Source organism: Asparagus officinalis, chromosome 5, assembly GCF_001876935.1.
Source record: "Asparagus officinalis chromosome 5, Aspof.V1, whole genome shotgun sequence".
Classification (NCBI taxonomy): Eukaryota; Viridiplantae; Streptophyta; class Magnoliopsida; order Asparagales; family Asparagaceae; genus Asparagus; species Asparagus officinalis.
Genome location: NC_033798.1, coordinates 115,764,978 through 115,778,437, shown reverse-complemented (window position 1 = coordinate 115,778,437; position 13,460 = coordinate 115,764,978). Strand labels below are relative to the sequence as shown.

At 38.9% G+C, this 13,460-nt stretch overlaps 1 protein-coding gene across 1 annotated transcript; it reads right to left on the bottom strand.

The window, feature by feature from the left end:
* LOC109840832 (pentatricopeptide repeat-containing protein At2g15690-like) lies at window positions 8,957-13,454 on the bottom strand. Its single transcript, XM_020409619.1, has 2 exons — window positions 12,315-13,454; window positions 8,957-9,221 (listed from the first exon to the last, which is right to left on the bottom strand). Exon 1 carries the CDS (start codon window positions 13,416-13,418, stop codon window positions 12,336-12,338), a length of 1,083 nt encoding a protein of 360 aa, XP_020265208.1. The 5' UTR covers window positions 13,419-13,454; the 3' UTR covers window positions 8,957-9,221; window positions 12,315-12,335.

Sequence of the window (13,460 nt, the reverse complement as noted above, 5' to 3'; positions counted from 1 at the left end):
AAATTTGAATTGTCAGATCTAAAAAGATAGACTAAAATTAGCTATCGAAATTTCTCAAAAAAATAACTGTAAATTTGCCTTAGATTCATACATTTCGAGGAACAGATTTACCAATTACATTTATATCACCAAAAGTTAGATCAATTTTATTGGCTGTAGAGGTTTTCTTTCTTTCTTTTTTTTAAACTCACCTTGGATAAGCGGAATGCTCATTTAATTAGACACTTTAACTCCACAAAAGTTCTTGTTTGAAATATTGAAGTGAATAATGCATGTAGGATGACATCCACTTTTGCTTAAAGGAGCTATCAAAATCCTTACAAATCATGACATCATAAAATTAGATCTCATTAGTCATCACCAACTATCTCTTGATAGTTTTGTTTAGTAAAAATAATCTATTAGCCAACCTATATTCAACCACTATTAAGAATATTTATCCAAACTATCAATATTTTGAATATGGTTAACAGCTTATAGATCATTTATCTCCATATATAAAAAAAAACCCCTAACAATGTGTATAGCATGCATGATGACAAAAAAAACTTTGAATAAGAACTTTTAACCCCGTTCCACAATCATTGAATGTTTATCCAAACTAAAAGGCTCCCCCACATAAAAGCAAAAGATTAAAAATTGGCATCTCCAACAAGCAAAAACTAATAATAAGATTTTGGTAGGTTGAGAAACTTATTAGAGTTGATAGGGACATGGACCTATGGCCGTTGGCCTAATTGACACTGTAGCAAACAATGCAGGCTCACATGGAACCACACACTACTTATAAATGCCATTAAATATCTCCACGCTCCTCCTCATGAATATAGGCTATATAGCTTTCTATATGAATTAAAAATAATTGCGTGTTACACTGTCAAAGCCATACTCGAAGTAGAAAAAACATCTGACAAAATTTTGGCCTAGTTCTAGTTTTCATGGGTTAGAGCACGACTTTTCTTTAGCTAAGAAGGGAAACCCACTTGAGTGAGGTGAGCATACTCAGTCAAAGAGTTTAGATGTAACAGTTTCTAGTTCGCTTTAGGGTAAGAAGTTCCTAAAGCGGAGAAATAACATATACCCAAGTGAAGTCTTTTCCCCATGTTGACCCCTAAAAGCTTTTATCTAGTCGCACAATTATTTTAGTACACGCAACGCATAGAAAAATGCTGAAATAGCAGAAACATGCATGTTTTGTTTCTTTCCAAGTTTGCTCATTTCGTGAGTTTTTATGAGCGTGACCCATATTATCAAGAAAGCATAGATAAATCGAGAAAGCGTTTGTTTTTTTTGGGTTTTTTATGAGTGTGACCCAAATTATCAAAATGCCAGGCTCTCATTCATACGAACCGTATTCCAACTTTTGTAATACGTATCTTTTGACAAGATACTGCACAGTGAAACCCTTGCTCGTGCGAACTAAAATTTATGAATAATTGAAAGGGGAAAAGTGATTAGGTTTGCACGGAGGTGAAGTAACAAAGGCAATAAGCCAGCCTGCCCTCTTTTTTATACGCACAAATTGTAGCAAAGCCTACTTCAATCAACACCAGTCTAGTTACTTAAACTATTATTATGAAATATAAGGTTTGCAAAGGCTTAAAATGTAAAACAATCCCACCAATCAAACCATGGTCCGTGGGCCTCAAACCAAGAAAAAGGGTTCCCTCCATTAATCAAGGAGCAAACTTAGGACACAATTATGAACCAATCAATCAAGCTTGAAGATTTTAAGATTTCAAGGGGCTTTTATCCACTCATTAACTTTTTAGGCTAAGCATAAGCCCCACTTCCTCATCAATTTCTTAATAAAGAAATGACTACAGCTTTAATTTGACACACGACATTGTGAAATTCAAATCCTGGCCTCTTTATTGCTCGAAACCCATCACCTTAAAAAAATTTGCTCCCGCTTCCAAGAGTGTGAACAAAGACACGGGCTATTTAATGTGACTTAGACCGAACCTGAACATTTAATCTCACCCTTTCCTCATCGGTAATATGGCATGTATAGTATGTGGGGAATTTGTGCCTGAGCATAGAATTCTTCCCACCTTTGCCTCCATTAATTGTGGATTATGATAATATTGGGTCTTGTCCCCAACCCTAGGTGACCTATACTAGACTAGGATGTTGATTGCAGTATTTCAATAACGAGAGTCCCATTTTGTTGACGGAAGGCTTACCAATAATGAGTAAGAAACTACAATGTTGAATTTAACAGATCTCGACGGCCTAAAAAAAAAAGAGAGGCAGTACAGGCACATTCTCAGGCACACCCTCAGTCATACTCCCTCTCTTGTTACGGTGCACTGGGCCCCACATGAGATTTTTAACAAAAAATCTCATGTGAGGCCCAGTGAACTGTAACAAGAGAGGGAGTGTGACTGAGGGTGTGCCTGTATCATTTTCCAAAAAAAAAAAAATTCATCAAGGTGATTCTGCTATGCGTGAATACACTAGCAACAAAGAGTCTCGATAATGTTTCCCAACTTCTCTACAAGAGCACAATATATGAGTATCCGGTTGAAATGGTTGATGTGTAGATAAGATCGACGAGGTTTACTATGCCTGTGTGGTAATTAAGGATTGGAATGTAAATCGTAATACAACAAGAGCAACTACGGTCAGAGAAATCAGCCTTAAAACTCGATTTCAAATCCGCTCTAATCTTAAGTAAGAAGCATAATGAAGTGAAGTAGAGAAATAGTGGCGGTGTATCTAAGAATCCGAGGGTTTGTTTGGCAACTCTAAAGAACTAGTTTTAGCGGGTACAAGTGTGGTCCAAAAAGCTATTTTTAGTTTAACAAAAATCCGGTCTAAGTTTAAACTTGTTTTTTCTAGTTTAATTTCAGCTTTTAAACTAGTTCTTTTTTTGAACCAAACCCGTTCATTGACCAACTCTAGCCTAGTTAAACAAGAATAAGTTTTAACTCTAGCCTAGTTAAGCATGGCGAAGTGAAGTAGAGAAATGGTGGCGGCATTTGTTGATAATAGGCATGTATCTAAGAATCCAAGAATATGTGGGCTTTAAGACCTGGACTTCTCTTTAGAGTGTTTTATTTATTTATTTACCGCTTGATCCGGAGAAACAGAGAGACAAGCTATGTCTCGCTCTGATGCCCATAACAGCCCATCAGCATTCATGGGTCAAGCCCACATCCAGAAGGCTAATTGACCCAACGAGCCCTGACTGTTACACCCCGTGCGCTCAAGTGCTGGAGACCGGAGAGGTATAAGATCCCAACGTTCCTCAACACGGAAGAAATTGAAATAGAAACATGTGAAATATTACTTTTCTTTACCTCAGGGTTATGAGTTTTGCACGTTTTATTCACAAAGAGAAATATATGAGCATTGAAGGAAAAATAAATAAATAACTAAATAAATAAAAGGGAGAAAAGTTTACTAAATAAGAAAGAAGCACACCAAGAAGCGACTGTGTAAATTTATCGACTACTGTCTTATTAGTGATCATTAGTTTCTGTAAGGGATACCAAGCTCTGACGACAGCCTTATCTAACATAGAGATACGGATAAATCTTCATGTTAGACAATACCAGCCAGTGCAGGCACCCTATCGCCTCCTAGCCCATCTCAGTCGCCTCCTAGCTGCCTCGGTTGTCTCCTAGCCGGCTACTGATTACATCTTGTAAATCTCATCTGGTCATGAATATAGAATTCTTTTTCAATACCAATTTAACATGGTATCAGAGCTATATATTCAATCCACTAAATTTAGCCAACAGTCTTACCTCTTCCATCGCCTCCGACTACCTCAAGATTTCCATCACCGATCCTCAACATCGCTCCTACATCCCTCGTCCCTGGATCTGCCACCTACGTGACCTATCTGATCTCTTCAAGAACCCGCGATCTCGCTGAATTCAGAGTTCGCCGTCGGTTTCGAGATTTCGTAACCCTAGCGGACTGCTTGGCCGATTCTCACCACGGGCTCTTCGTCCTCCCCCCTCCTACTCGCATGCCGACGACGATCCTTCATCCTCAACTCCAAAGCGCTCTCAATCAACCAGCCAGATCTCGTCGCCGCCGTTGGTGGCCGAGGTCGTCGTCGCCACTCGTCGCCTCGTGATCTCTCTCGCTTTTTTCTTCTCTCTCTCTCTCTCTCTCTCTCTCTCTCTCTCTCTCTCAGTCTCTCAGAGGCGGCTCTCTCTCACATATGCTCTCCCTCCTCCTGTTCTAGGGCTTCATCTCTCTCTTATCTCAGGGCCATCTTCAGGCCCATGTTCTAAAAAAATCTTCTTTAAAATCAGAGGCGGCTCTCTCTCACATATGCTCTCCCTCCTCCTGTTCTAGGGCTTCATCTCTCTCTTATCTCAGGGCCATCTTCAGGCCCATGTTCTAAAAAAATCTTCTTTAAAAAAACTTCTTCAAAAAAAATCATGGACAAGAAAGGACCCAACACCTTTTCACCCATTGATGTACAACTTACAAATATTAAAAATTACACTGCATGGTCTCTTACTATGCACTATAATCTTAGAACTTTCGCACTATGGGGTTATATTGACAGATCTCATCGTTGTCCATCCAAAACTATCATTGTGTCTTCATTATCTACATCTTCCATATCAGAAGTCACTTCTAGTGATTTCACTACAGATGATTCTCAGATCACTTATTCTCAGTGGATCCGTACTGATCAACAGATCATGACATATATTATGCATTCTGTAGCTATTCCTATTTGGCTCTCCCTTGGACGAGCATCTTCATTTCATGAGCAGTGGCTAGCTCTCAATCACATGTTTGTTCAGACTAGTGCTGCTCGTGAGTATCAACTTCACCCAGCTCTTTAGGATGCACGCCAGGGTGATCGGTCTATTCAAGATTTCTATTCCTTATTATCAGGCTATTGGGAGGAATTGCAGATGATGGAGGAACATATTCCTGAGACGCTTCCAGACTTTGCCATAGCATTTCAAAAACAACGTGATCATCAACAGTTATATCATTTTGTCATGCGCCTTCGTTGTGAGTTCGAAAGCTTATGTGGACACATTTTTCATCACAGTCCTCTCCCCACTCTCTGTGAAGCCGTGGCTGAATTCATATCTGAGGAGACGCCTTCAGATGCTCTCCCATCCAATTATTGCATCTCGGCCATTACCCTCATCACATACTGTTCTAGCTACTCAGCAGTTCTTTTCCTATCGGGGTCTTTCTAACAGTACATATGATTCCTCTCGACAACTCTATTGTCGTTATTGTAAGAAGCCGTGTCATCTTATTGATAAATGTCGTAAGAGACCACCTCGTCTGACACCCAAGAAGACTCGATTTCCATTTGCTGCTTCGGGTGATGTTAGCTCTGCTCCTTAAGGGCCGCAGACTTCTAGTCATCTCTCTTCTGAGCAGCTGTCAGAGATTACTACATTAATAACCAAAAATCTTAGGATTAGTGATGCGGCCTCCGGCTCAGATTTTACTGCATTGTCAGCTCATTCTGGTACTTCTACTCCTTGGATATTCGACTCAGGTGCATCTCATCATATGACTTTAGATAACCATGTTCTTACAAATTGTTCACCTGCTCCCTCTTCATTATGCATTTATACTGCTAATGACACTCCCCTTGTCGTTTCTCAGTTAAGTGATATTACTCCAAGTTTTGATAGTTCTGATCGTCTAATATTATCATTTGTTCTTCATATTCCCAAATTATCTATGTAACTTTTATCCATTGGGGAAATTACAGATTCTACTCGCACTATCTTATTTAATGCTAAATCTTGTGTTGTCTAGGATCACACTGGCCAGAAGATTGGGGTAGGTCGTAGAGTTAATGGACTTTATCAGTTGGAGTCTCTACATCTTTTCACTCCATCCAGCATTGGTCACGGGCTCTCTGTTTCTGATCTATGGCACCGTCGCTTGGGTCATATCTCTGGTTCTCGCTTAAAACTTTTATCTGAATCTGGTGTATTAGGAAATTTAAAAATCTCTACTTTATCAAACTGTACTGGGTGTCGATTCTCTAAACAAATTGCCCTATCATTTTCATCCAATAAAAATTATTTTAGCCTCATTTGATTTAATTCATTCTGATATCTGGGGACCTATCCCATTACCATTATTGTCTGATTATCGATATTATATCAGTTTTATTGATGAATATTGTCGCTACACCTGGGTATATCTCATGTGTGCTCGTTATGATATTTTAAATATTTATAAATACTTTACAAATATGATTCATACCCAGTTTCATAAACGTATAAATATATTTTGCTTTGATGGTACCTGTGAATATATTTCTTCGGCAATGCAATCTATTTTAAGATCACATGACACACTCTCTCAACAGTCTTGTCCACACACTCATGAACAAAATAGTGTTGCTGAGAGAAAATATCGTCACATTCTCGATACTACTAGAGCACTTCTGATATTAGCATCTATACCTCGATATCTCTGGGCAGAAGCACTTCTGATTGTTGTTTATCTTATCAACATTACTCCATCTTCTGTATTAGCTGACACCTCTCCATATTTTCAACTTTTCAAGTCTCAATTTTGCTACATTCTTCTTCGTACTTTTGGATGTGTCTGTTTTGTCCTGCTTCCAACTCATGAATGAGATAAACTATCTCCACGTACTACACGATGTATTTTTCTTGGCTATATAGCACCGTTCACAAGGGGTATCGTTGTTATGAACCTACCACTCGAAGGCTTTGTATTACCCGTCATGTGACCTTCTTTGAGAATATTTTCTATTATACTACTTTAGATTCAGATCTCTCCTTTCTTCAACCCCCTTCATTATCTTCCACTACTATACATGTATCAATGGCACATGTACATTCGTCCACTCAACCGACTCCCTCCTTCACTCCAATGGTCCCAAACGATAATGCTCTTGATTCATGCACACCTTCTGGACATCCGCCCACTACATCCCCTTTGCAGCAAGATACTTCGACTGATGTCCCCTCTACATTTGTGCCAGTTTCTCTCAATATGACTCCTCCCCCTCGCCGAAATCCTCCACGAGATCGTTATCCCCCTGCTCGGTATGCTCAATGTATCACTAGCACATATTCACCTGAGTTTGTCTCTTTTCTTGCTGTTATTCGCTCTATACATGAACCTAACTCAAGTATCCAGAATGACAACATGCAATGACCGAAGAATTGAAGGCTTTTCGTCTGACTAATACTTGGGGCCTTATTCCTCTGCCTTCCGGTGTTAAACCGGTAAGCTGTAAATGGATTTATAAGGTCAAGACCCGATCTGACGATTCTGTTGAGCGGTACAAAGCTCGTCTTGTAGCTCGGAGATTCTCACAAGAGTATGTTATTGACTATGAAGAGACTTGTGCTCCTGTTGCAAAAATGACATCCATTCACACTCTCATTGCGGTTGCAGCTGCAAAACGTTGGCCTTTGTATCAAATGGATGTTAAAAATGCTTTACTTAATGGTGATCTGTCTGAGACAGTGTACATGCAGCCGCCTCCTGGCTTTCCTGCTCCTCCAGGACATGTCTGTCGCCTTCGTCGTGCTATATATGGTCTCAAACATGCTCCTCAGCCTTCGGTACAGTCATTCTATTACTTTATGTTGATGATATGATAATCACTAGGAATGATTCCTCTACCATTACTTTCTTAAAGCAACATCTTCAGAGTCAATTTGAGATGAATGATTTTGGATCCCTTCGTTACTTCTTGGGTATTGAGGTTGCTTCCTCCTCTCGTGACTATCTTCTCTCTCAGCAGAAGTACATTGCAGACATTCTTGAGCGTGCTACTCTCAGTAATCCTTCCATTGCTACCACTCCACTTTCCATACCGATGGAAATGAACTTGAAGCTTCAACATGATGATGGTGATCCCCTACCTCAGCCTACTCGATATCGGGAACTTGCCAGAGCATTGGTTTATCTTTCAGCAACACGTTCGGATATCGCCTATGCAGTACACATCTTGAGCCAACTTGTCAGTAGTCTGACTTCCATTCACTATGCAGCTCTCATTGGGTTCTTAGATATTTCTATGGCACTATAACCCAATCATTATTTTTTCCTTCAGACTCTTCTTTGTCTCTTCATGCATATTCTGATGCTGGATGGGCTGATGATGCAGACACTCGACATTCCACTACTAGCTTTTGTATTTTTCTGGGTGTATCTCTCATCTCTTGGCGTAGTAAGCGTCAAGCCGTTGTCTCTAGTTCTAGTACAGAGTCCGAGTATAGAGCGTTGACAGACACCACACTTGAGCTCAAATGGCTATGCACTCTTCTGCGAGATCTTGATGTCGTTGTTACTTCCCCTATCACTTTATAATGTGATAATCAGAGTGTCATCTCTATTTCTACAAATCCGATATTTCATGAGCGTACCAAACATATTAAGGTGGATTGTCATGTGGTTCGCCAAGAGCATGTTGCTGGAAACATTACACTCTCATATGTTTCCTCTAAGGAACAAGTACAGATTTATTTACCAAGGCTCAAACTATATTTGCGTTTCGTTATTTCTTGTCCAAACTTTCGGTGTTCGATCCACCGTGAGTTTGAAGGGGGTGTTAGACAACACTGGCCACTGCAGCCACCCTATCGCCTCCTAGCCCGCCTCAGCCACCTCTGACGTCTCCTAATATACCTACCACTGGGCTACTGATTACTACTGACTATGTATATATATCTTGTAAATCTCATCTGATCATGAATATAGAGTTATCTTTCAATACCAATTTAACATTTCAATTTAGCCGAATCCTGATATTTCAGTATATATACACATTCATAAATATATCCTTTCGGATATTGATATTCAGCTCCATATCCGTATCTAACATAGGGATACGGATAAATCTTCATATACGAATATTTTTTGCACCCCAACTCAAAAGTATAAACACCATGTAAACTACCTTGATGGCTTCCACATCTGCTTACTAAATAATCCATAGGGAAAACAAGGCATAGGAAATCAATATTAAGTCCTTCCTCACAATCTCCTAGCGCATAGACTTCAAATACAAAACGTCAAAACAACACCGGGAATCACTATTAAAAAAAAGAAAGATTGTTCCACCCATCAAATTATACAATTATACAAAGACAGAAAAAAGCTTGGGAAGCCATATGTAAATGACATATAAGAACAAGATGCAGCCCAAATACCGAGACCAATTAGAGGCTATCGCTTGATTTGTTCTATCAGAAGTATTCAAGTATAGCATCTGCTGCCTGCAACAATTACTCAGACTTTTACTCTGTTTGCATACAAATTTAGTTACAAGAGTTTAATTGGAGAAATATAAATAATTAATTTCTTATATGGGTTTAGATGGAAACTTCAAGGGCTTGATAATCCAGTAGATTTCAGAAGATCGAAACACATGAAAAATTTCAACCAAGGTGCCAAGGTGGGTTCTTTAGTTTTACTTTTTAACTACGAGATTCTTTCCTTAAAGCCCTTAGCTCCTAGTGTATCAAAATTAGCTCAATCACATCCAGTTAGTGAGTTGAGCTATTGTGTGTTAATGTAACTCCATAAACTACGGAACTTGCAGAAACCTACACCTTAAACACACATTCGCTTCCATCATAAAGTCTTATCTACTTACTTGCCTTCATATTTTTTTATTTATTGAGCAAGAAAATAACACCATCATCTACTCTTCAAAACGTCATAGCAAGTTATGAGCACATTTATGACTCGAGTATGACGCCGCTTGAGGTTCTTGTACGCCAGTTATAGAACGAAATATTAGCATTCAGCTACCAGTTGAACTCAGTTTGGACTAATCCAGAGAGTTCAGTGGTCATGTGAGCCAAGCCATCGTTAAATTTAAATACCAAGGTGGAATCTATAAGAAATCAATCATACCTTCTAAGAACTCAATGAACTAATGGAAAGGCTACCGTAGAAGTACAGGTATTTTTCTGTATTCTAAGCCAATAACATCAAACGGTTAAGCACAAGCCACACAAACACAGTAATGAAATCAACATCTTTGGCAATAATAAGACTTACTTTACCTTGATACTATTAAATTTCCACTTCAGTATGTACCAATTATGGTCGTGCATATATCAGCCTCTAAAACAGCATATATCTAATTTATCCGTATCTTAGTACTTAGTAGTTAAATCCAAGACACTATGGGGTGGATTTGTTTCCTCAAATTTCGCACCTTCGCATTGAAAAAATGGGACCTACAAGACCAAGATCTTAATTTTTTTTTAACTAAATACATAATTTAGTTAGCATTTTTTATCACAAATTTAGAGTTGCCATGTAGAACTAATGCATCAATTCTAATTTCTAAAAATGTGTTGATTTCACTTTGCTTTTTTCTGAGCCTTATCTAAGAAGAAAAATGAGTTATATTATACACATATTATCCTCGACAAATTCATTTTTAGCCAAATAAGAATTTCTTGCCTAAATGTGTCATTCATCAAATCCTCTTCGGTATGCATGTAAACAAGCAAGACTATGGATGAGGATTCTTTTAGATCCGCGATATGCATCAAAATTAATCCATGCACAAAATAACCCCCAAGTAAATGCTTCTTTGTTGGCTTTTCCCATGAAACCTAAGTGTGAATGCTCTCCTGTTCTTATTTCTTCCCTTCTCTTTATGAATAAAACCTTTAGCCTAGGCATGAGCCTGAAACTCCCACAACTTAACAATACCCCCACTACTATCATTACTGGCCCCATAGCATCGTCATCATGTCATCCACATTAGCTCGATTAGAATAGGTTATGGATTTACGTTTGCCATCTTATGAAAAACCTAAACCTTCTCATTTGTGTTACCTGGGTACTTCCTAGTCTGAAGCAGTACCCACACCCGACACATACTTGTACCCAAATACTTTGGACACTCCTTGCGTGTATGCGTACATTTAGTTGGGCATATATACTCAATTATACAATGCATGTTTTAATTTAAAAGACTTGTCATAGATCAGGTTCCAAATTATGATTTTGAAGTGTCATTTGGATGTGTAGTTGAAAAACTAGGATTTTCCAATTTATAATCCACATAATAAAAGAATCATAAAAATGTCAAAGGAATTTTAATTCTATGTCCTTAATTCCAACATATACTATATGAGTATATAAATATTTATATAGCCATGTCCCCATGCCCTACCTTTCACAAATTCGCCGCTTCCCGTACTTGTATTGGCACCAATATCCATATCCACGCGACATAGCTTCTCACTAACAAACAAAGGCTACAGCAATAAGTTATTAAGGTAAGTCTTTCTGTCAAGAAACCTCTATATACTTATCAATAGCATAGTATAAAGTTATAACCCTTAATTCTTACAACTAAATACTTGTTAACAGTAGAGTATAAAATTATAGCCCTTAATTCCTACAACTTCAAAATTTTGGTGTGGCGGAAAGGATTTAGCATGTTACCAGAGGAACCCAGGCTTAAATTCCACCAACCATGCATTTAATAAAAGTGGATTCAGAAAATATACAGTTGTACGAGTACAAGTTTCAGTCCATGAACAAGGCGTAAAGCTGGCAGGAGCATTTAGGATACAGAATAATAACCCTCAAGCCCTACCACAACTTAAAAGTTAATGAGCAATAGAACTATAGAAGGGACTTCAACAATTGAACTTCTCATGAAACCAGGCAAAGTTTTATTAAGGTGATAAGCTTCAGTACATACAGGTAAAACCCAAACAGGTTGGAGGCAGAGCCATAAGGAAAACACTCCCCCAATATGTCCTGCTATAATTCTCATCCTTTGTAACCTCTCATAGGCAAATTCAACTCCGAACTTTATCCATAATGCAGGTATTAAGATTCTAACGAGAAACAAAGGAGACGGTTAACAATATAAACTAGTCATGCAAAATGAACCTCCCAATATTGAAGTGCATAATGAGAGGGGAATGAATGAAGAAGCTGGTATGCTTTCGAGAGAACTAAAGAAAAGAAAATGTGAGCCAAACAAATTAAGGAGTTACTCATTTGTCAACATACCCCAGAAAATAGAAAATTTATGTAGCCTTCCTAAGCAGCGATCAGATAAAAAGTTTCTACCTATCAACTTAACTGCCTGTAAAGAACATCTCCTACCTAAATTTCCCCGTACCAACAATATGTAATATTGAATGACAACAATAAGTGGGAAAACAGAAGTTCAATACAACCAGAAACCATAGTTATGCAGCAAAATTCAATAACATAAAGTGAACTCAGCTGCAAATTCTTATAAGTTTGACCTATATCTCCAAAGCAACCATTATCTTCCATTTATACATGACAACTCTAATGAAAGGATAGGTTCAGCCACATACCATAACCAAAGGATGGAATCTTCACCAGTAATCTCCACATGAGCATTTCCCATCCTTGAAATGATGAAACCTCTTATTATCTCTCACAATAAGCTCCCTCCCAACAATCTTTGACATAATCTTGATCGCATTGTGACAATCTCCACAGACACGAAGGTTCTTAATAATCCTCAACGGAGTCCTGGCCGGTGTACTAATCAGCCCGTAAGCAATTGCCAACCTTTCACTATGATACATCAAAGCCTGCTCCTTTGCCTCCTGATCAATATCATGCAGCACATATCTAGTATCAGGAACATATCCTCGTTCCTTCACTTTAGGAATTATTGACCTATCAATACTCTGAGGAATCCTATACTCCACCAACTTATTCTTCCCATCGAGCATGTGATTAATCCCAAACCTTCTCACAGCCTTCGGAGTAGGAACCTTCTTCTTAGCAGGAGCCTTTGATGGGTCCATAGACAATAAAATCTCTTCAGCCCAGTCTTCAAGTTCAACAATCCCATGTGATCGTGCCAAATTCATCAGACACTCCCAAACATCTGCTGGTGGTTCAAACGGCAATTTATCAATATATTCCACAGCCTCATTCAAATGCCCCGATTTCCCTAAAACCTCAATCATCCCAATATAATGCTCAACTCCTGGTGTTATTCCATACTCCTTACTCATCGAATCCAAATGAATCAACCCTTCTTCAATAGCCTCAGAGGAAGCACAGGAAGCTAAAACAGCTAAAAATGTCTCCGAGTTCGGCTGAATCCCCAACTTCCTCATCTGCTCAAACAACTGCAACCCATCATCCCCTTGATTATTTGCCGCGCAAACATACATCATGAGGTGCCAGGAGTCAATATTTCGGTTGGGCATTCTATCAAACACCCGGCGGGCATCGCTCATGCTACCACATTTTGCAAACATCTCAATGAGCTTGTGGTTGAGTTCAATATCGGATCGAAACTGTGACCGCACGAAGAAGTCCTGAATCTTTCTAAGATCTTCGAGCTGCTTCGGATCAGCGCAGAAGGTGATTAAGTCAGAGAAAGTTGCAGCATCAGGTCGTACGTAGCCTTGGTTGATGTAGTACAGAACGTCTTTCATCTTGCCGTCACGAGCGAGGGCGAGATGATCAACGGGGCCCTG